Source organism: Carassius carassius, chromosome 15 (genome assembly GCF_963082965.1).
Source record: "Carassius carassius chromosome 15, fCarCar2.1, whole genome shotgun sequence".
Lineage (NCBI taxonomy): Eukaryota > Metazoa > Chordata > Actinopteri > Cypriniformes > Cyprinidae > Carassius > Carassius carassius.
Window position 1 is genome coordinate 14,538,949 of NC_081769.1, and position 24,074 is coordinate 14,563,022.

Below are 24,074 nucleotides of genomic sequence, written 5' to 3' on the forward strand. Positions count from 1 at the left end.
ATAAAACAGACTCTCCAGACTCTAATGCAAGAACTGGATTCAGCACCAAAATCACAAGGGATCTTTGTTTAATGGAATAAGTCATGTTGGAGGCTGTGTTAAATACTGGGGTGGATGACATTTTAGAGTATCTTTTTTATATATATATGAACAAGATTTGAATTGATTGATCTGAATTTGAATTGATTAAATAGATGACTCTGTAACCTGGTTATTTTTAATGAATCACTCAAACCTTGCTCACTGATATCCGTCTCAGAAATTTTCTTACCTGAAGATTCTTAAAACTTCAATTGTTGTCATTGGTGTGCGGAAGTCATCACATTGACTGGATTACCTCTGGTATTATTAATATCTGTTGTCATATAGTAGAGTTTTAAATATTATACATAAACAAGTTTGGAATCACTTTAGTATAGAGACCAATTCACACTATTAACATGTTGCTTATTAGCATGCCTATTATTAACATATTGGCTGGTTATTAGTACTTATAAAGCACATCCTAATCCTAATACATAAATATAACAACTACCTTACTAACTATTAATAAGCAGCAAATTAGGAGTTTATTGAGGCAGTAGATATAGTTTATTGTTTGTTAACAACAAGAATTGGACCTTAAAGTGTGATCAGAAGTTATAATGCTTCAGAACTGAAGAAATCAAAAGGAAGTGTGTGTGTGTGTGTAATAATTGGCAATGCTCATGACTGTGACTTAAACTACTTAAATAAAATGTTGTTTTTTGGTTTGACATTTGTAATAGATCCTGATTTTTTGCTGATCATCCACCCCTACCATATACCGTACATCAAAGATACTTAAAATTAGCCAGTTGTTTTTTATAAATCACTGCACACTGTGAATATATATATATGTGGTTCCAAGTCTTTTATCCACCCCGTTTTAAATGTTTTATGAGTTGTTTTCAAATTCACGCTTTATTTAAATTCAGGCGTGGTGGCGTTTTGATCATGAATCCTTCACAAAGCCTTCTGTTCCCAGTCAAAAGGTTTCCCATAAAAAGAGAGAGCCTTTCTTGTCAGCCTCTGTTGCTGATGAATAATGGACTGAAGAATGGCTGTCCTCTTTGTTACTTATTTTCTCTTGTTTTCTGACAGGAAGAGAGCATGACCTTCTGGGTAGGTGATGGCACACAGTCTGTGGAAGCCATGGCCGGTTGGGCTGTTTTCTGCCTGTGTGGCCCATGCTACGCTAAAGCTAATCAAACATCAAGTACCAGACTTCCATCTGGTGCTCATCAAAGCAAAGCGTTCATCTGAACAAACTTCAATGGCAGGAACAAATTAATTAAAAAGTTGCCGGGCTTCCATACTCACTGTTTTGAGAAGCTGTCTAGTTCACATTATGCACATCCACATACAAATGCACATTGAACGTCCTCTTTAAAATCTTCATTCGCACACACAGCTGTTTATTTCCCTCGCTGCCCCACCCAGAAAGTCCTCTCCAGTTTTGGTTTCCACCGCTTTTGAGTGATCTCATCATTACCTGAATTTTTGCCTAATGTTTCCCACCTGCCTGTGTTTATCTGTGTTTTCTGACCCATCACCCACTCCATGTTTGGACCGACAGAGAGGATGAAAGCAGAGAAGCCTGTCAGGCCATAAAGCGACATGTTACGAGCCCACACTAATGTTTGGGAGGTTTTCACTGTAATAACTCCTGTTTTCTCTCCATAAATGAAGAACAGAGCAAAATTGGTGGAGAGAGAGGAACTAATGCAGGTGGTCTGAAGAGTCTTGTTTGTTTTGTCTTAAAGTTGCGATGCAGCGGAAGTAGCGTCAAATCTTTTCCTCCATGTTTTTAAGGAAATCCAAATAGAATGGATTATGGAAAAAAAAAACCTGTGGGGTGGTGTGAGAACTTGGTTCTGTGTATCATTCTATAAATATTACAAGAAAAGATTATGAAAAATGGATGAATTGTTAAAAGTAAGAGCAATAAGTTTAGAATTTCATGTTTACTAAAGGAGTTATTCACCCAAATATAAAATTTTGACATCATTTAGTAACCCTCATGTCATTCCAAACCTATATGACTTACTTACATCTGTTCTTTTACATCTGAATGCAATGAATGGAGAGTGGAGCTGTCAAGCTTCAAAATAAATGCAAAAGCACTATTAAAATATTATAAAAGTGATCCACACAACTCAAACGCTGTATTCAAAGTCTTCTGAAAGTCTTCTGAAATCATACAGTAACTTGACATGAGATATAAACAAAAAAAATTAAGGATATTATTCACTGATAATCTTCCATTTAATTAAGCTGTTAACAGCTGTGAGTCCATAAGAACTAAATCAGTCATTAATTGAATCAAATATGAATCATTTGTGAATGAATCAATCAAACTGGTTTCTTTAACCAGATCAGTATTCACTGAAACGATCTGACTCAAAAGAATGATTCTTGTACAACCTATTACTAAGCTTGAACGAGTTCTGACAATGAAAGTGAACATTTTCATTAATTTATGAAGACTTCACTCATGAGTATGTGTGTGTTTTCAGATTTTTCCATTCAGATTCCATGTATTGCTTCCCCGCAGCCCCTGCGGCAACTGAGAGGCAGCAAAATTACTGCTCCTACTTTTATTACCGGATAATTATTATTATTATTATCATCATCAGACGGAGGCGTTCACACACTGTTTCAGAGGAGACATGACCTTGAAAGCGCTGAAAAAGAGTGTAAAGTTGTAAATGCTGATTCATGTTTTCATCCTTGCATTCCCTTCCTTTAGCTTTTATAAGGGCTGCTGAGGGGCGGCAGGTGCATGGGTATGATAATATTTGAACTGCACTGCTCAGGTCACATGTGACCCACACACTTTCACTCTTAAAGGGTTAATTCACCCCAAAATTATATCAAAATCTTTTGAGGTAAAAGAGGTAAAAAACAACATCATTGGCCCCATTTTCTCTGAATGTACAAAATATCAAATAATAATGTATCTTCTTTTATGTTCCGCATTATTTATAATTCTTTTTAGTGTTTAATGTAAGTTGGCAAATTGGTCTTTTTAATTTTTGACTGAAGTGAAAACAAGGCTGTGAGGGATAGAAATACAGTGTGTTCCTGGTTTGTACTCTTGTAAAAAAAATAAAAAAAAAAAATAAAAAAAAGTTTTGAGTTTTGCAAATTACGTTAGCATGCACTCTATGCCTTTACACAACATTTACTTATGTTGCATAATTGTAACAGATAATAATAATAATTAAAAATTGCCTGGAACATACAAGTGGACAGTGCTATGAATATATATATTTTTTATTTATGTATTTTATATAAAATAAATCTGTTTACAGGATAATAATTGCTGGAGCAATATGTAAATAAATGAGTTTAAATTGAATTTGAATGAAAGAGACTTATTTTCAGCAAAGTTTATGAGTTGATATACACTGTTAAATGTACTGTTATTTTATTTTTATTTTATTTTATTTTATTTAGTGTTCAAATACATTTAGGACCACTGCAAATATCTGAGCTATAAATATGTACATCTCTTTCCTTGCTTTCTCTGTCTCACACTGTATGACTGGCTCCTTTGTCTCTCTTTCTCTCGGTCCATTATTATTATTTTTCATCCTGAACGTGATGAGACAGAGGACAGTACTGCGGGTACTTATCCCTGCCAGCTGGTATGGAACTAATCAAAGCTGAAATATTTCTCATTAAAGTAGGGCCTCACTCTCCCTGTGCTGTGTGTGTGTCTGTAAATGTAAGTGTGTGTGTGTGTGTGTGTGTGTGTGTCGGTCTGCAGATATGCATGACTGTATGACAGGCGGGAATAACTCTTTGACAGGTTTATTGGAGAAAGGCTGAATTACAGTAGGCTGTCTGACCCGACATATAGAGAGATCACGCAAACACAATAGCAAAATTACTGAGCCGGTCTCACACACACATTCCAAGAGACAGATTCATTGCATGATACAACAAGATCCGTGTCGTGACTGTGGTTTTATGACTGTGGAGAGATCGAATGTTTTTGTCACTGTGATCTTTGTGATAATCACATTCATGAGACTCATCCAGAAACCGCAGAGAGGAACTGGAGATTAGCTGAATCAGCGCGTGTCTGATTGCGGATCGCTGAAGCTCTCTGTCTCCGTTGGGCCGTGTGGCAGTATAAGAGGGTCCGTGAGAAATGATCCCACGCTCAACCCTCCTCTTCATTACCCTTCATCCGCCAGTGATCACAGAGCTCTGCTGCCAGCCTGCCAGTTTACTGGCTTAAAGGATGGAGGTCTGGGGTGAGTGTGGAGTGGTTTGAGGAGGAATTCTGGGTAACGTGAGAGACAGTGATTACGTCGGTGGTACAATAGTGAGAAAATAGAACAGGAACATGAATGTACAAACAGTTTGATTCTCAAATGAATGCGTTTGATGACTCTAATGAAGTGATTCTTTTGAATTAAAAGCATAAAGCTCTACCAATCCAGGTGATTCCTAAATGAAAGACTCTTATGAGTCAATTCTTTATAGTGAATCAGGCTTTGGCTTCATTGCACACGATGACAGTGCTTCAGGCCTATCAGGCTGACCTGCTGCTGCATATGCTCTGCCATTTAGGCCGGATGCATAGCAAAGAGGGAGATTTAAGAGAGGATGTTTCCCCCACAGAGAGATAGCTAGCCAGCGTCTCTTCTACAGGGGGCATCTTCTCATAGCCGTTTTCGCACATACCCTCGATGTTAGCATAACTCGTATGCTGAACCGATGGATGAGAGAAGAAAACAGCCTCTTCCATTCTTTTTCGACTTCTGCATGTAAATCAGGCAAGAATGGAAGGCTCACCTGAGCTGGAGGGCTATGGTCAGAAAAATAACGCTCATCGAGGGGACCTTCGCCCAAACAAGAGACGCAAAGACTGTGTGTGTCATCAGGTGTCAAATAACGGCGACACGGATGTACACATTGTTTAAACGCCTTGCTAGTGGATGCCATGATAAACAGAGAAAGATCGCTCTTACCGTGGTCGTTTCTCAGATGCACGCTTCAAACAAAACAGTCAATGAAGACGAAGAAGATAAATGACGTGCTCTCCGGGCGCTTATTTATAGTCGCACAGGTAGTGAAGTCAGAGGCTGTCACCAGACAGCGCAGCGCGTTGGTGTTTTTCAAAGTATTCTTCAGACAAGGGTCACGACGAGGTGATCCCCAAAATACCCCCTAGAGGACGCAGTTCGAAGTTCCCTTGAAAGGGAACTAGCAAGCTCTTGTCAGTAGTCTTGAAAATGCTAGTTTTGTTGAAATCCAGTTTGGTGAATCAGAGGTAGAGTTAGAGAGAGAAAATGCTGACTCTTAAGAACACTGAGTTCTGAATGAGAAAATGAAAAAAAGAGAAAAGAGAGAAAGTGAGGGCCAAATATGGAAGTTCCTGAGTAATGTTTCCAGTCCTTTTTTCTGGTCTCCTCAAATGAGAGAGGGGAAAGGATGGATGGAGGCTTTAGCAGAGATGGTTTCAAGGCTCTTGACAGCAGGAGTTGGAGGAAGTTTGGAGTCTAAGGTTTGCTTGAACAGAATGTGCTTTTATTGTTGTTTATGTTGATTCTGAGAGTAATTTTACAAGACATGGCATTAAATGTGAGGAAGAGAACAAATTGTCACCAGATGCTGCTGAGGTCTGCAGATCATTCCACAAGTCTTTCAGCCTGTATGTCCACAATTCAAAAGGTATTGTGTTATGAAGAGTTAAAAGTGTAAACTGTGCATCCTAATGCTGCAAATACACCATTTTTGATTCCCTGCATTTGAAAAGATTAGGAGAAATTTAGCATTTTTGCTCATCAGTGGATCCTCTGCAGCAAGTCGAAATAGCTGATAAAATCATCACAATAATCGTATTCCTTTAATATATTTGTGCATTATTTTATTACATTAGTGGTGACACTAAGGTTAATGCTCTATCAAATTATCACCATTAATGCCGTTAGTGGCACTCTTCATCTTTAAAAGTGAAGTGACATTCAGCCAAGTATGGTGACCCATACTCAGAATTCATGCTCTGCATTTAACCCATCCAAAGTGCACACACACAGAGCAGTGAACACACACCCGGAGCAGTGGGCAGCCCATTTATGCTGCAGTGCCCGGGGAGCAATTGGGGGTTCGATGCCTTGCTCAAGGGCACCTAAGACGTTTTATTGCCGGTCCAAGATTCAAACCCACAACCCTAGGGTTAGGAGTCAAACTCTCTAACCACTAGGCCACGACTTCCCAGAGTGGGACTTAATATCTGTTTGATGAGCCCTGCATTCTACATACTGGCATTTGATAGGGAAATATCATGGAAAAGTGTCTATTTATTAACTGTTATTTTTGCTAATCATCACTGTTGGGAATTTTACTGTGTAGTCTTTGCAATATTTACAAATATTTAGATGAAAGTTGGAATGAAAAGTTCTGAATCTGAACAGGATTCAGAATGTTTACATTAGTAAAATGATTGGGTAATCTTTCAATGTTCAGTTTGACTTTTTTCTGGGATTCTTTTGACAAGTTGTTTCAAAGAGACTTGTTTAACTTAAATAATTGTTTTGTTGTTTATAATCTGGATCCTGAGGTGTACAGGTGTGCCAGAGGTCTTTTCTCCCTAGAGGTGGCTTTGATTTACATCTGAGTAAAGCCAGATTAAAGTTCTGACACATTGGTTGAAAAGTAAGATGGCTGGCTTTGGTTCATGCGGTTCTTGTCTTTGCTCCACATGATTTGTTGAGGCCCACAACAGAAACATATGCCTGAGGTAAATCACAGTGGTGTGGTCCTGTCAAACCCAACGCAAAACCCTGCCGTCACAATATATGAAAACAAGCTCTGGAAATGTGCCGGCCAATTATAAAGCCAAACCGGAAGAAAAATTCCTCTCTGGCACATAAACGCAAGACTTCAGTTGAAATACTTGAGAATATTTATTAAATGGGTGGATATGGTGCTCCTGTATGGAGTATTGTATTTCTGTAATTATTAGCAATGAAACATGTTAGCAGTTTAATCTCTTCCTGTCTTAACGATTGGGGATTTAGAGAATTAAACTAGAAGTTATTTCCTCCATACCGAGACCAGAATTCAATCAATAAGAGCCAAATGTGAGACAAATTGCCTTACATAGGCTTACATGTTATGTGTCCACTATATATTATGCATTTTATTCAGTTAATGCAAAGTTCCATTGGCAGTTGTGACAAAACATTTCCGTACCTTCCTTACATAAGGTGTAGATGACATTACTTTGGTATTACAGTATATTTGCTATTTAATAGACTAGTGTTCCTTCTCACATGCGTATAATAATGTACGCATGCAAAAGCTTGCACTGACACACACACACACAGAGAGAGAGAGAGAGAGAGAGAGAGACTGACATTCACAAACACACACTCAGCAGTAGGCATGATTAAATTGGACTCTCAGGCTGCCAATATTGAGGTCGGAATGTTAATGAGAGTTCTCTATGGGGACACATTGAGAAAGAAAAATGGAGAGAGCACAGTATGTTGTGAGCTTCGGCCTGTGGTTTCAGTATACAACTCCTCAGAGCCATCGATAAAGAGATAATCAAGGATACTGAGGGAAGAGAGAGATAGAGATGCATGCCCATTATTTCATGTAAGTGCTGAGTCAGAGGCTGAGTCTGTCTTTGGCTACTGCACTAATACACACAGACATTACTCTGCTCAACCCTGCCACACACTGGCAGACTGAAGCACTGCAGTTTGAACAGTAAACACAATGACACAAGCACAGTTCTTTATCTGGGCTCCAAAGTGCTTGAGTTATTGAGCATATGTTCCCTTAATATATTAAAATAGCTCAAAGGCTCCATCTAAACTTGCAAATGTTAGAAAGTAAAGCACATGGAGATCAACTCAAATATCTTTTCCCTGTTTTCTCCTGCAGAAAAGCTCTACAATTCGACCGGACGTGAGCTGCGAAGAGCGCTGTTCTCTCTCAAGCAAATCTTTCAGGTAAGCTTTCCCACTTAGACTTAGCTTTAGGGGCGGAACACCTGCTAATGTCTTTTTGTCAGCAGCACATGTGTGTGAGTGTGTATCTGTGTTTTCATGCATGTTTCAGCTGTACGGCTATGCTGGAATTTCTCTCGCTGCACAGAAATTGCCATATACCAAAGCTGGAGTCTTCATCATTGATTGATTTTAAAGCTGTGCTGGAAGCTACTGTTTTTCCTCTAGAGAAACCATGTCTGACCACCGCATTGTGTGTGTGTGTGTGTGTATGAGATTAAATGTCTTTCCACTAACGTTTTAGCATTTTTAATGGCAAAAGCACCTGAAACTTTCACACCTGTCAACAAGTGTGTAATTTAAACCTGCCAGAGGCTACGCATAAACACACACAAATACTCTGGAACAGAAACAAACATAAACATACATGCTAGCCTTGTTGAAGCATATATACACAAACTACTCATAATTCATAGTTAAACAACAGTGAAGCTAACCTTTTAACGCTAAAAACTAATTAGCTACAATACAAAATGGTAACAAAAATAGCTAACTACATATGAAGCTACGTATATGATTTAGAATTTAATTAGTGCTGGTACAAAACGGGTATTTTGAATGAATTAATTGTGTAATAATGTTAAATCTGAACAAAATTTGCCAATAAATGGAATTGAACAATTATTACATGCACACTACTGTATTTGTCTTAATAATGGAGTCACAAAACTATAGGAGCCTGTTTTTCTACATCAAAATAAAACATAATAATAATAGTATTAAAGGTCATTGTAAGATAAAACTATAAATAATAAAGTCATTATTATTTTGATGAATGTACAAAGAACACAAATACAGTATATTTTTTAACGATTTGTCTAGTGGCATCTTTTTTATAACTGAAGGCGAGTATCACTGATACCAATACTACTGATATATGATGATTGTAGCCATTCAACATTACAGTATAAACAGAGCATGTGTTACAAGAGCACGTGTTACAAGCACAGTGTACAGAGCACGTGTTACAAGCACAGTGTAATGGCAGACAGGAAATGAAGATTCGTATTTACTGACATATGGCATGACAACATCTCATCTGACCACAGTTTAGTTCAGTTGTTCTACTGAAGCTCCTCGTCAACCATTTCTGTGCTCGTTTGACTCTTGCTTGGTGCGTGTCTGAAAAGTCTCCCGTTTGATGTGCGCATAAAGATGTTCTGCACATGTAAATAGACACAATTTTTTCAATAAAAAAGAGACCAAAGCAGCAGCTCTGGGTGGGGTGGCAAATCCTAGCTCTGCCCCTGCGTTAAATATTTTTAACATCATTAAACTGGAAAAAATATACTTTTGTCTTTCAGACGAATCCAATCGGAGTTATATTAAAAATTATCCTTGCTCTTCCAAGCTTTATAATGGCATAGACGGGTGTTTTTGTTCAACAGTCCAAAAGTAGTCAAATAAACCACATCCATCTATATTAAAATGTGCCTCACACAGCTCTGGGGGGTGAATAAAGGCCTTCTGTAGTTTTTGTAAGAAAAATTTCCATATTTTATTAATCTTCTAATTTTGACAACACTAAAATATACTTAAAATTATTTGCAGTTTCTCTGACAAAAAAACAAACAAACAAACAAAAAACAGATCACATGACAGATCACGATTAATAAAGACTTGTATTCCCACAGTTCTTTCCACAATACTGTTATGTCCTTAAAGCACCTTTTTTTTTTTAGATGGTTACTTTATAAAATGCTTTTAATTTCATAGGAAGGGTTTAATGTAGATGGTATGTCATTTCAAGTCTGAGAGAACCTTAACCCTTTAACGCTTCTCATCGGGCATTTAATTTTAAAATTACAGCGATGTTTACAACCAGATAAGGATGTTTTAAGCACCTTTTGCATCACTCACTAGACATTTGACTATGAAAATTCAGTGAACTTGGGTCTATTGTAAAACACTAAATTAAAAAGGTGAGATACAAAGTTGCAATCTTTAGATTTTGAGTGATATAGTCACAATAATGAGAAACAAAGTAAAAAAGTGACAATGTCAAACTGTAAAATACAAAGTTGCAATTGTTACCTGCAATAGATAGATTTAAAGTCATAATTATGAGACATGAAGTTACAATTAGAGGAAACAAAGTTAAAGTTGTGAAATTAAATTTGTGAAATATACAGTCAAACTGTGAGGTAGTGTAAGTCACAACTACAAAAAGGCACAATTACAAGAAAGAAAGTTAAAAATGTTTGAGACATATAATAAAGTCAGTTTGTGAGATATATAGTTGCAGTTGTGGGGAATTAAAATCACAATTCTAATACAAAAACATACATATATTTAAATTAGCAGTGTTGTGCAGCCATTCTTTGAAAAATTAGTTTGCTACTGTTTAAGCTACTCTGTTTTAAAAAACAGCTGCTGCTTAGTTGTAGTTTAGTTTAATAGCAGTGCTACTTATAGTTAGCCACTCCCACAACACTGACACACACACACACACACACACACACACAGAGCCAGGACTTGGACAGAATTCCAGTTCAGCAGTTCCATTTATTGAAACCGATCTCATAATCCTCATAATCCCCCTGCATTTTAATCTAAGATGTATGAATCACTTGAGAACATTATGTGTGAGCAGTTATCTGATTGATCACTCGACTCAGGAAGAATTGTGGTAAGAATAGCATTTTTCATGCTGTCGTGAGTTTAAGTATATTTTGCATGTGCCGTAAAGTGCATTTCTCCAGACGTGGGCATACTGTGTCATTATAGACTGGCTGTGCCAAAATAAATTCCACAAATCCAACACCCCTAATCATTTTCAGATCAGCCAATAGGGTGTGTCCCTGCGAATCCCAAAGCAGAAGGAATAAGCAGGAGCCTGGTTCACATCCACACATGACACACAGGACAGAGGAAGGATGCTTGCTGTAATCAGAGAATTAGTGAAGTGTGCCCAGCCGTGGGCCTGTGTGCGTGTGAGTGCCATAAATCAAGTGGAGACACGTACTGCTCCTCACACCTCTTCTACAGTGTGTTTAATGGGTTCTTTACTGCAGGAAAGCAGTCGATCAGCACTTAGCAACCCAAACTTACTCAAGCCCAAACAAAAAGGGTTTCCATGGGTAGGAAGTGAAAAGGATTTAAAACTGTAAGTGCTCAGTGAGGGAGATCTGGAGGAACTCTACAGGGATGAGATCAAGACTGCTCTATAAAACAACACTCTGCAGAAAAGTGTTAAAATATCTCTGCATCTTAGCTTTAAAATATATCATAAAGTAGGTTTTATAAAATTCAGTAATTATATGAAATATACTGTAAAATAATTGTATTATATTAAATGGCTATATTTTATATGAATTTTAGATAAATGCTGTATTGGAATTGCATAAGAAATTGTATATTTCATCTGAAGTTTAAATTTAAAAAGCTTTTTAATGAATTGTTTTCTTTTCTTTTCTTCTTATTCTTATTTGACCTTTCAGTTGTTCATGAAAGCACGTTGGGCTCCTTTTCAGGTTATTTTAAGACGTTCCCAGCACCTGGAGGACAGAGAGTTTGCAGAACAATGCAACATGTGTTGGTGTAGGAGGGGGAACCTTTAGGGAGCGTAGAGAAAATGCTGACAGAGCTTTTGACAGATGGGAATTCATAAGCTTCAGTATGGGCTGTGTCAGGTTGAAATCAAGCCCATTTATGAAAACACAACAGGGCCTTTCTGCAATTTACTTTGATCACCCTGAAAGTGTGTTGCAATAAAACAATATTTCTGTTGACATTATTTGGTGTGATTTTCTTGATTTTTGTTGGATGTTTGAATTTTGAGCTACATCAGTATTTTTTCTCCACAACCTGTTTTGTGTCTGTGTAGATTATGTGTTTCTTCTGGGTATTTCGTAAACGGATTGAGTTTCTACTGCTTGTGTTTCTCTTGCAGGATGATAAAGATCTGGTGCATGAGTTTGTGATGGCCGAAGGACTCACGTGTCTTATTAAAGTGGGAGCTGAGGCTGACCAAAACTACCAGAACTACATCCTCAGAGGTACCACATCACCACACATGAATATATGTGATTCGTTAACTACTAAACATATAAAACAAGCACTTTAGATGTTCAAAATGTTGGTGTCAATTTTTTTTTTTTTTTTTTTATAAATTAATACATTAATTCTTCAATGATGCATTAACGGATCAGCAGTGACAGTAAATTGTCAAATAAATGCAGTTTCACACCCCAAAAAAGGAAGGGAAACTTGAAATCAAACTTGAAATCGCATCATATGACCCCTTTAAAATGATAATTGTAAATGCTTTTAACTATCTGGTTTAGAATTAGTGTTGACTGAAATGATTGTTGTGACTGTCTTTACATTATACCACATCATAACTCCCAGCGATGTGACTACAAACCACTAACACTATACCACAGTACCGAGAACCTATACATCCAAACCACATCACAAGGAGTTAAATAACTACAACACAATAAAAGTTAGGCACCAAACATTTTCCACCCAACTCTATTAATTGGCAATAAAGCATCAGAATGTCTTCTTTTCCTCGGAGGGAGGGGTGGCGGGGGGGTTGTTGAAATTCAGTTTACGATCTGCAACATCCTGCCATGCCTTTTTATTGGGCGCTTAAGCATGTGGTTGCCCTGCCCTCTTGCAGTTTGCTGTGAAATACGGATGACCTCTTGGGGAGGGTTTCCAGCCCCCTTTAGACCTCCCCATTGGTTTCCAACCTCATCTCCTGGCAGGCAAAGCTCTTAGCGGCCTGTTAACATGCCTGACCTTTCACCTCACATGCATGGAGAGAATTAATTAGCCAGGGCAACCAGGAGCAACGCGATTGTTAATGGCAATTATTGGGTTCAATGAATGGTGTGCGTGATTGTGCATTTCTGTGCTTGTGTTGTTCGCGAATGTGACGTGGTTACATCTGGGCATCTGAAGCATATTTGTGTGGCATACTCGTATGTTTAAGCTTGAGAGTATCAGCTTCCCTTTTTAAAAGCTTGTTTGTGCATGTGGGTGGCGGGGCGTCTGTGTGTATACAAATGTGTACACAAATACACAAAAGCAGAACATTACATTAGAGCCGTATGACGTACTGTATTTACTGAATGCATTGTTAGGAATCTAGTGTAAGCTGCTCTGGCGTGTTATTATTTTTATTTCTCACTTTGAATAGCTATAACTTTTTTTCGCTATAGTAAGAAAAAAAATTCCCAGAATTTGAATGCATAAAGGTTATGTGGCTAGTTGGATGTGGTGTAATTATGGGATTGATGGGATGTATGGTTACCCAGCAATTATTTAAATTTCAGCTCCACTATGCCAATTTTATGGTAAAGACTTCACATGCAAGTCTTTTTCCGTGTGGGAAACAAATGTTCCTCAATGACCAGTAAGTTTCACCTTTTTTAAAAAGAGTGGATCTTAGTTTTTATGAACTTTATTGTTGGAAGTGATTTTTATAAGTGCAAAATGAAAATAGTTTTCTTGAATTTCTGTGGATCTGAAAAGCAAATTATAAAACTTATAATGGTTCTTAATAAGAGTAAACATTTCTTATCATTATTAATGTTAAAAACAGTCATGCTGCTTTATATTTTTGTGGGAACCATGATACTTAGATACTTAAACCAGGATTCCTAGCTAAAAGGAAATTTCAAAAGAAGAGAATTTGTTCAGAAATATAACTAGAAATCATTTGTCATATTGTAAATGTGCATTATTACTGAAGAAAGCAAGCAATAGTTCTGCCAGATCATGCGAGTCAATTTTGCATCAGTTGACTCTTAGCTGATCCACGCCTTCCTAAAGGAATACAATGTCTATTACAGCATTACCAGGTAAGGTCTATTCAGTATTATTCAGAAGCTTTATCGCTTACTTCTGAGCTAATTAACCTCCTCCATCCCTAGCTCCACCTTGCATCTCAGTAAGGACTTGATTTTCTGATATTCCTTGTTTTCCCGAATCAGACTCCTTTTTATCTTGAATGATGTTGTTATACTAAAATAATGATATGTTTTTGTTCTGTTTGGTTTAGGGGTGTCCCTGAATAAGGATTTTCATAGTCGAATCGGAATTTTCGAATCTTGCCGATATTTGACTGATAGTCAAATCATATGTTTGGGGGCGGGGCAAAATACATTAACAAGATGACCAGTAGAGTGACGCATTTGATAGCAAGTTTTTAATCAATGGGATTCAACTCATATTTTCATATAGAATACGCTTCATTCTTTATACAACATAACTTTAATATTAAGACTTGTAGGCTATTTGCAAAAAGGGCCCGAATGCACATGAACATATCTGCGGGGCTCTGAATGTGAACTCCTTTTGTGAACGCGTTCTTCATGAAACAATGTGCAGAAACATGGCAGCTAAACTTTAAAAATTCATAGCATTTTAGTATAATGGTCTTCTCATTATAATAGTATGTATATAACAGTCCCAGTAATAGTTATTAATATTCTGCATTGTAGTTTGACATGCTCGCGCTGTGCACTGAAGAGATATCACCGTAGTACTACAATGAAGCGCTTAACTCAAAACCAAATGCATCTTATATCAGGTAAATAATATAACCACGATATATACACCAGCTGAAATGTTTTGAAATCACTTGTACCCTACCTTTTAGAAAAATCCAGTCTCTGCCTGTGTCAGTTTGAGTCTTGGTATAAGTTTTAAATCCCTGCCACCAAGATGCTCCTCTGTCACGGATTATGGAAAGTGAAACATAAATCTATAGGGGTGGTTGGATTTATTCACGCACTTTCAAATATTAATTTGAAGCTTCTTTCTTTTCAGATTCTTACAGCTTTATCATAATAGGCTGTACATTAACTTATTGGGAGAAAACCGGTAGTTCTATGTGAAATCAGATGTTTGAGCTCCCCCATATAGTCAAAATGGCATAATCAGTAACACCCCGCTAATATTCGACTGTTAGATTGGTAGTCGAATCAGGCTCCTCGAATCAAAGCATCGATTCGTCGACTATTCGGGGTCACCCCTAGTTTGGTTTACCCTAAATCATTCAAGTGCTGCAGGTATGGGCAGAGTTTTTACCCAGAACAGAACCACACTGCCAATCCAAACTCTATGCTAAGTGTTAATAATTTTGACGATAGTGGGCCTGAAAGAAAAGTTTTTTTTTTTTTTTTTTTTTCAGAAACAAAGTTTTTTGACCCCAAAGTTTTAAATGGCTGTTTATGTGTTTTGATTGTTTGTTGGAGCAAAAAGCTACATGGATTCAGTCTTCATGCTCTGTGGGAGAGCTCAAAGTGATTTCTTTACTGGCTGCTGCTTGTTTATAGTCAAAGCAGTTGGATTTACAGGGTCAGGGACTGACGACAGACACCTAAACACTAAATCCGCATGTTGAGACTTACTGGCAGTCTGTACGATTTAAAGCCTGTCCGCAATGACAGCGGATTTCTGTAACACAAAAACAAAGCTACACATTGCTCCCCACAGTATAATATTTCAGCTAGCCCAAAATGGAAATACATTTTGTGCATTTGAAGGAATGACTGGTACAATAGTTATGCTAGACCTTCAATTTCGAACATCAAAATATTTTTTCTCAGTGTGAAAGTTTTTCAGGTGTTTTATACATTGAAATAGGCAGTAACAGTGTGCCTATTCCTTTTTAGAGTTCCACATTTTATTTCCTAGTTTCCACACCCATATGATTCATGCTGCTGCTATGCTTTTATGGTCTCTCAGTAAGTCTCAGCACACCTTTGGGTAACAGGATACCATAATTATCTCAAACTGAGCATTCATGCTCCTCTAAAGGTTTGTCGTGTGTCCTTATGTTTACAGTTAAATTAGTTTCGATATAAAACACACAGTTGAAATAAAGTTGCATTGTCCTGGTGGGAGCTGATTTCAGTGTGTTTACTTGCAATCAGTGCTTGTGCCCTAGTTATAGGTTGGAACCCACATTGAGACAAACAACCCACTTGATTAAGACGCCAAATGCCAAACTCCCATCTGGGACAGCGAAACTGAAAGAGAATGAGAGATACAGTGAGAGAGATCAAGAGGATGATGATGATGATGATGATGACAAGCTGTCTAAATGATAGCTTCAATTCATTCCCGCTCATTTGCACTTTGTTTACTTAATTTGTCTCTGTTTTTGGTGTTTTTGTGCAAGTTGGTTGTTTGTTTGGAATAGATCGGTCTGGTTGTGGGAAAGAGCTGCTGTTGTAGCCTCTCCTCTCTGCAGCATGGTTGCAACCTGGCTCACAGATGACCTAGTTTCTCATGACCAGAAGAAGAAACACACGCTGCGGTGATCTTTTTTTTTTTTTTTGCAATGTTCTTTTGGGGAACATGCACACATGTACACTGCAGACCACACTGAAAATGTGTTATTTTTTCATCTGAATCTGAAAATAACCATAATGGTTTCTAGACTGAAAGTTTTGGTGACATTTAAAGGGTTACTTCACCCAAAAAAGAAAATTAGCCCATAAATTCTTCACCTTGAAGTCATCCTAGGTGTATATGACTTTCTTCTTTCATACGAATCCAGTGAGAGTTATTTAAAAAATTGTCTTTGATCTTTCAAGTTGTTTGATGCCACTCAGCGGGTGTTGCACTGCATCGGTCCATGAGAAGTTTAATAAAAAGCGACGCATCCATTAAAAAAGGTGTCTCACACGGCTCCGGGGGGTAGCGAATCAATGCGTTTTGTAAGAAAAATATCCGTATTTAAAGCGTTATGATCACTTTAATCCAGATTGCGCTCACTGTTGTTAAAAGGAAGCAGTTCCAGGAAATGACGTATGAGGTCAGTGTTGTGCATGCGCTGGTGAGTCTCGTGAAAACCAACGTTTGTTAACAGGAGCAAAGGAAGCAAAGTTTCCTTACTTTAGCAAAGGAAAACTTTTTTGTTTTGATCTCTCCGCTGCGTTACTGTGTGTGTCACTTCTGGGCGGCACATGCGCAAAGCTGACCACATACGTCATTTCCCAGAACTGCTTCATTTACAACTGTGAGCACAAGCTAGATTAAAGTGATTATTACATATTGAATATGGATATTTTCTTACAAAAATGCATCAGTTCGCTACAATGTGCAATGTGAGCAATGTGAGACACTTTTGTAAAAAAGAATTCATTAATTACTCACACTTATGTTGTTCCAAACCCGTAAGACCTTCTTTCATCTTTGTAACACAAATTAAGATATTTTTGATGAAATCCGAAAGCTTTCTGACTCTGCAAAGCAGCAACACAACTGATACGTTCAAGGCCCAGAAAGGTAGTAAGGACATTTAAAAGTCCATGTGACATCATTGGTTCAACCCTAATTTTATGAAGCTATGAGAATACATATAAATAAATGCATATAATTAAATTTAGACCACATAACTTAGTGATTGCTATCGGGATGTGAAGAGAACTTCAACCAGTATAACAAAAAATATTTTTGAACCAGATCACCTACCCTGCCTTTAGTTTGTGTTTCAAAGATGAATAAAGATCTCACGTGTTTGGAATGAGATGAAGGTGAGTGATTAATGGCAGAATTGTCATATTTTTCAGTGAACTGAACCTTTAAGAATAAAGCAAGCTTTCAAATGATCATATGATCTCAAAATGACTGCCCTCAGTGAGGCACCCGGGTCCACGTAGAATAAAACAGAAAATTGTAGCCACTTTTAAGGCTGGAATACATTACACAGCTTTTACCCAAATTCTTCTCACTATTTACAGTTTGAAAAAGTTGACGATAGTTGTCAAATGTCAAAGTCAGTATGCAAATTTCCCGAAGTTGGAGTTGACAGAATTTGCAAATGTCACGTTTTTCAGACCTATGATTCCATTCACTTTGGAAGATATCAAATGTGTGATATTTTGAGCCAATTTAGCACACATATTGTTTCAGTTTGTCATGTGTTACGTAGCAGTTAAGCGCATTTTTCTTCATTTATTTGTTGTGTTTGGAACTTGAATGTTTGGTAGTGTGTGATCCTCAGTCATTTAGTGTAAGATGATAAGTTTTCTCTGTAACCATTTTCAAGTCTGCAAAAGAATGATGCCAGTGTTTTCAACTCTGTTCAGATATCACACACACACACACACACACACACACACATATATATATATATATATATATATATATATATACACACACACACACACATTTTATCATTTTATTCAGACATGCATTTGCCTATGCAGATGCACATGTTCTCTTGGAAATATGTCATATCATGGTGAGATAAGGCTGCTCTTCTGCTGGGCCGCTCGTGTTGGCTGCTTTGAGCACCTGGGGGATCGTTGATAGGAATACTAGAGGCCTGAGATTTCAGCGCCATCACTCCAAGCCAAGCGCATGAAAACACATGGAGATGTTGGGTCAGTGCCACAGTGTAAATCTGGGTTTACACCTTCTCTCTTAACACACTCTGTGTTCTGTCCAACACATTTACATGCTTGTGATCCTATTTTGCTCTGTCCATGAAAAATCAAGTCAGCCGAATACATTCAACTTTATAGATCGACATGACAGATTGAATTTAAAGTGTTAGCCAGGTATATACAGTGTGGTCCAGTAAGGCCACTTAGAAAATCTGTAAACTGTTATAAAAATATAAAACAAATATATACAGTATAATCACAAAAGAAATCGATACTTTTACATTATTATTATTATACAATAATTAATTCTGTTCTGTTGAAGTTTCTGTTCATCAAAGAATCCTGACAAGACAAAAAGTATTATGGATTCCACAAAAATATGATGCAACACAATTGTTTTCAACATTGATAATAATAAGAAAAGTTTCTTTAGCACCAAATCAGCATAAAATAATGATTTCTGAAGATTTCTGTACTGTATTTATACTGCATTTTTTGATCAGATAAAAGCAAGATTGAGCATTAGTGACTTTCAAAAACCAACCTTAAACTTCTGAACAGCAGTGTTTGATTGATTGAATACTTATTTACATATTTAGGTATGTATAATAATTAATAATAATTCATTACATTTATATAGCGCTTTTCTAGGCACTAAAAGTGCTTTACATAGTCAGGGGGTATCTCCTCATCCACCACCAGTGTGCAGCATCCACCTGGATGATGAGACGGCAGCCATATTGCGCCAGAACACCCAGCACACACAAGCTTACTTGTGGAGAGGAGACAATCAGCAGATATGGGGATTGTTAGGAGGCCATGATGGTCAGATGCCAATGGGCGAATTTAGCCAGGATGCCGAGGTCACACCTCTACTCTTTTCGAAAGACATCCTGGGATTTTTAATGACCACAGAGAGTGAGGACCTCGGTTTAACGTCTCATCCGAAGGACGGTGCTTGTTGACAGTATAGTGTCCCCATCACTACACTGGGGCGCTAGGACCCATACAGACCTCAGGGTGAGCACCCCCTGCTGGCCTCACTAGCACCTCTTCCAGCAGCAACCTAGTTTTCTCAAGAGGTCTCCCATCCAGGTACTGACCAGCTCAGCCCTGCTTAGCTTCAGTGGGAAACCGGTCTTGGGCTCCAGGGTGATATGGCTGCCAGCGGTATATATTTATACAGTTACATTTAGTCATTTAGCAGATGCTTTTATCCAAACGTGACATTTTATACAGCAAATTTATACATTTATTTATTTATATAAAATTATTACTTTGATAATAGTATTTTTACTACTTTCAGTAGTAGTCACACAGAATGGGAATGTGTCCAATGTTGTGCATTTAATATTGGTGGTGCATTTTTGTGATTCACTAAAATGTGCTCCTCACATTAAAAATTTTAGCAGATATTGATCACGGATATGAAGTGTCAGAACCTTCAGTTCCCATATAAAATCCCTGCTAAAACACACACTCATTCTCCCCGTTTAGTGTCCCTCTGTGAGCTGAATTCGGCCCTGTGATTGAGGCCCCTCACAGCACGTGCGCCTCAGGGCAAGAGGCCTCTCAGTGGCTGCTGTCCGTTCCGAGACCTGAGGGAGCTTTTCCCCCATAACCCCATCATAGTTTCTGTGCCTGGGGTCCCACAACCATCTGGACTCCACCAAAGCAGCAGATCAGCCCAGATAAATTTTATGAGTGAACGGAGGAAGGTGAAATTCGCAGGAAGAGAGCATGAGAATGTTTATCACTCCATTTCTGATGACAGAGTTACGAAGTGCACTAGTAAGCAGTTAACATCAATGGCAATCTTTCTAACTCCCTAGAGTCCCTGACCGCCAGTTCTGCCCTCAAATCACCAGATTTACAGATAGATATGCTATTAAATTGATTTTAAGTGTCCATGTAAAAGCTTTCTTGTAAAATGTGTAATAGTGTGCAAAGAGCCTTATGTAATGTGTCTGGGTGGTGCAAAACATCTAAATTAGAAACACTTGAAGTGATGTTTCACCCCCCCCCCCGTCCCCCCCAAAAATAAAATAAATAAATAATATCAGCATTTGCTCACCCTAATGACGTTCCAAACCTGATGGACTTTCTTTCTTTTGTGAAACACAAAATATATTTTGAAGAATGTTTCAAGTGTTGTGTTGGACCCTTATTGACTTTCATTGTTTGGACAAAAAAAAAAATAGTTTAAACCTTCTTCAAAATGTTTTTGTGATCCACAGAAAAAAAAGAGAGTCATACATGTTTGGAACAAGGTTATCTTACATTCTCTTAGATGAGATTCAAATATACCGACATTGTGCTCATAATTACGATAACACTAAAAAAAAATTGTACGTCACTTGAATCTTCAAGTAAACATGCTGCTATATGATTTTTAATCCTGTTATGCACAGGTGTTTGCAAGACATTACATACATAGTACGTAGTATATATAGAAATAGCAATATCTGTAATAATTTTTTTTCACTTATTTGCCAAGTCAACATTTTAATTTTTCCAAATGTTTTATTAAGTTTAAGTTTGTATATTTTATTAAGAATAACCACACTGAACCAAACCAAACACCACTCCTCAAACCAGACCAGTCCTTGTGACATGCCTGTAGTACACTAAAATAACTGAGGCTGTCTTGTAGCCTGAACCTGGCCGAGAGAGACAGAGATGAATCAGGCCATGACTCTTGTTGATTTTAAATCATGTGAGGGCCAGAGAACTGCTCCCTTACCAGCCCTAAGTCTCCCTCACCCTCTCCAGTGATCACAGAGATGTTTATGGAAAAGAGATTCATGCTGATGATATTTGTGTATGGTGTATTGTTTGAAAGATGGCACAGCACTGTAAGTAGCTACATTTCGACTTTAAATTTTATTTCTGTTTACATAGTACAGTGTGTTTAACACAATATGATTTATTGCAAACAATTGACCGCCAGTGTGAATTTTTACAATTACTTTGCTTTAGTCATGGTTTTGGCATTTTGGCAGAAATATCCTTTGAATCTAGGCAGTATTTTGTCATGCCATATTCATTAATTTCAGTCTGACTGAAATGGAATGTAAATTTAGTTACACAACCATTTAATTAATGTTAAACAAAGAAATTGAGAAAAAGAGACAGACTCAATAATTCAGATATTATAACATTTAATCATTTAAACGCAAAAATAAATAAATAATAATAATTTAAATTTTTAATCCCAGCAATGTACTTCAACAACACAGCATGAGTATTTTATAGTGGCTTTGAATGTGGCTTAGCCAATTATAATCAAGAAATGGAACTATCAATTTTGTAATATAAGTTTTAGTTGGCTCTGCATTAAAGGGACTGTAAGTAGGAATTAGTCCCATCTAGTGGTGAAATTGTATTTTGCAAACTAGATGCGCGTTGCATCTACGGTAGGCGATATGTACCAAAAAGCTTTGACAGGATGTCTTCTAATAGCACTTCGTTTTGGCGACGATGTTTTCTTCTCCTGTGGCGTGGCATATGTATGGTCCATAATAAGAATGCAATCCAGACTTTTAAACTTGCCGGTGCAGTTTCAAGCGCCTCTCACTGCTCTGCACCTGCGTTTCTGGCTCTGACCGAAAACGCGTTGGCTTAGTACTTTTTGTCCCTCTCTGCTATTATAGTTTTGCAAGATGGCGGAACTACATGGAAGCCTCCGTCGACCTATCCGTCCCATGTATATAAAGATAATAAATTCTTCATTCACGAGGATTAGTTTAAACATTGGCATAGGTATTTGTACACCATTGAGGGCATATTTATGAATAAAAATATTGATTTTAGATAATAAAATACCTAAAAAGTTACTTATTGTCCCTTTAAAGGAATAGTTCACCCAAATATAATACCCATGGCTCCTGACAATATATTGAGTTCTTATGAAGCAAAACATGCTGTGTGTGCAAGAAACTGAACCTTATTTACAACATTATTAAATTATCTCAGACAATCCAGAATGATGTCTGGTTCGCAAATGAATCATTCTTTTAAACTGGTTCTTTTTGGTGAACTGGATGAATCCGTTTTTTTAACCATCATCTCTATTGTCATGTACTTATGCTGTACGGTTAATCGGAAAGGTGGAGGTTTTTCCTCATGCAGTAGTCTAGACGGTGTTCCAGGAGGGAATCTCCAGAACTGGCACAAGTGCAACAACAGAACCCAGTGCCATGTTCTCATAACAAGTTCCCAGGAGAAAAAGAGCACATATTTTCCACATAAACTCTACAGCCTACAGCTTTCAAGAACTTTCCACTTTCCCATTGAATAAGACACTTTTTTTTTCTTTATAGCAAATTTTAAGAATCTCCCTCTAATTTCAAGGTCACTTGGATCCGTATTTATTTGTTCTATATTCTAGTGTCTGTTTACAGAGATAGGCAAGTTTTAATGTTATGCTTTAGGTGTCCGATGAAGGCTTTCCCAGTTCTTGGTAGAGATGATATTTTCTTGAGAAATGATGACCTCATGAGGTCAATGTCAATATATGGGAGGGGATCCTAAATAGTGCAGTCCAGCCCTTGCACCAGGCCTCCTCTGAGCCTTACTGAAGGGTTTACCCCACTCTCCAAGACTTAGAATCACACAGCCAAAGCACAGACGAAACAAGACCTGTTGGGCAGCTGCCAAACACAGCAAACCACTGCAAATTCTCTACTGCTCACAGAACACGTGACTTAATGGTTTCAAGGTTCAAATCGCATTTCAAACACTTCATAAAGGAACAGTACACTCAAAAATGAAAATTTAGACATTTACTCACCCTTATGTCTTCTCAAACCAGTTTGATTTTCTTTTTTTGGTGAAAAAAAAATATATATTTGTCAGTTTTTTTGCAGATACAAACAACAACAACAATAAAAAGTGAACTATAATTTTCAAGTTGCAACAATTTCACAAAAGCACCATAAAGTGTCATAAATGTTTTCCTCATTACTTGTGCACTATTTACTAAGTCTTCAAAAGTATACTATAGTGGGTTTTTTTTTTTTTTTTTTTTTTTAGAATTAGACATAAATTTAGGTTTTTTTTTCTCAGAATAAGGACAGACGGAAATTTTTTTTCACTTTTTTCACTTACTCTTTGCGTTCTCTTGAAAGACTTTGCATGTACTTACAAGATGTCTGCGCTCTCCTTTGCATTAGTTTACTAAACTTTTGTCATGGAAAAATCTTTTCCTCCCCATCTCATTTTTTTCAATCACATTGTCCCCTTAGGAGCACGGTAGCAAAGTTTAATTTGTGAATGAATCATTCTTTTGAAAGAATTGTTCATCCGGTTCACAGAAACAAGTCTGAATTCATTCACAAATTAAAATACATAAACTTGAATGTAAAAATAACATTTACTGATACTGGTCCTGGTGGTTCAACCAGTTCTGTCTGAATCTATGTATTTATTTATTTAAAACAAAATCATTAAAATGTAATTCATACACTACCATTCAAAAGTTTGAGGTCGGTTAGGTATGTTTTTAATGATTTTAAGTCATGCTCACTAATGCTGCATTTATGCAATCAAAAATCAGTAATATTATGAAACATTTTTACAATTCAAGATAACTATTTTATATTTGAATCTTTATTTGAATATTAAAAACTGCAAACTCCCCTTTAATTGTAATTGCATAAAA

General features: G+C 37.3%; 1 protein-coding gene across 3 annotated transcripts in view; it reads left to right on the forward strand.

The window, feature by feature from the left end:
* Window positions 1–24,074, forward strand: part of fhod3b (formin homology 2 domain containing 3b) — a 192,523-nt gene that overhangs the window by 111,497 nt on the left and 56,952 nt on the right. For all 3 annotated transcript variants that reach the window (XM_059567514.1, XM_059567515.1, XM_059567516.1), the window contains exons 4-5: window positions 7,933–8,000; window positions 11,950–12,055. In XM_059567514.1, coding sequence (XP_059423497.1) covers window positions 7,933–8,000; window positions 11,950–12,055 — 174 coding nt within the window. The remainder of the gene's footprint in view (window positions 1–7,932; window positions 8,001–11,949; window positions 12,056–24,074) is intronic.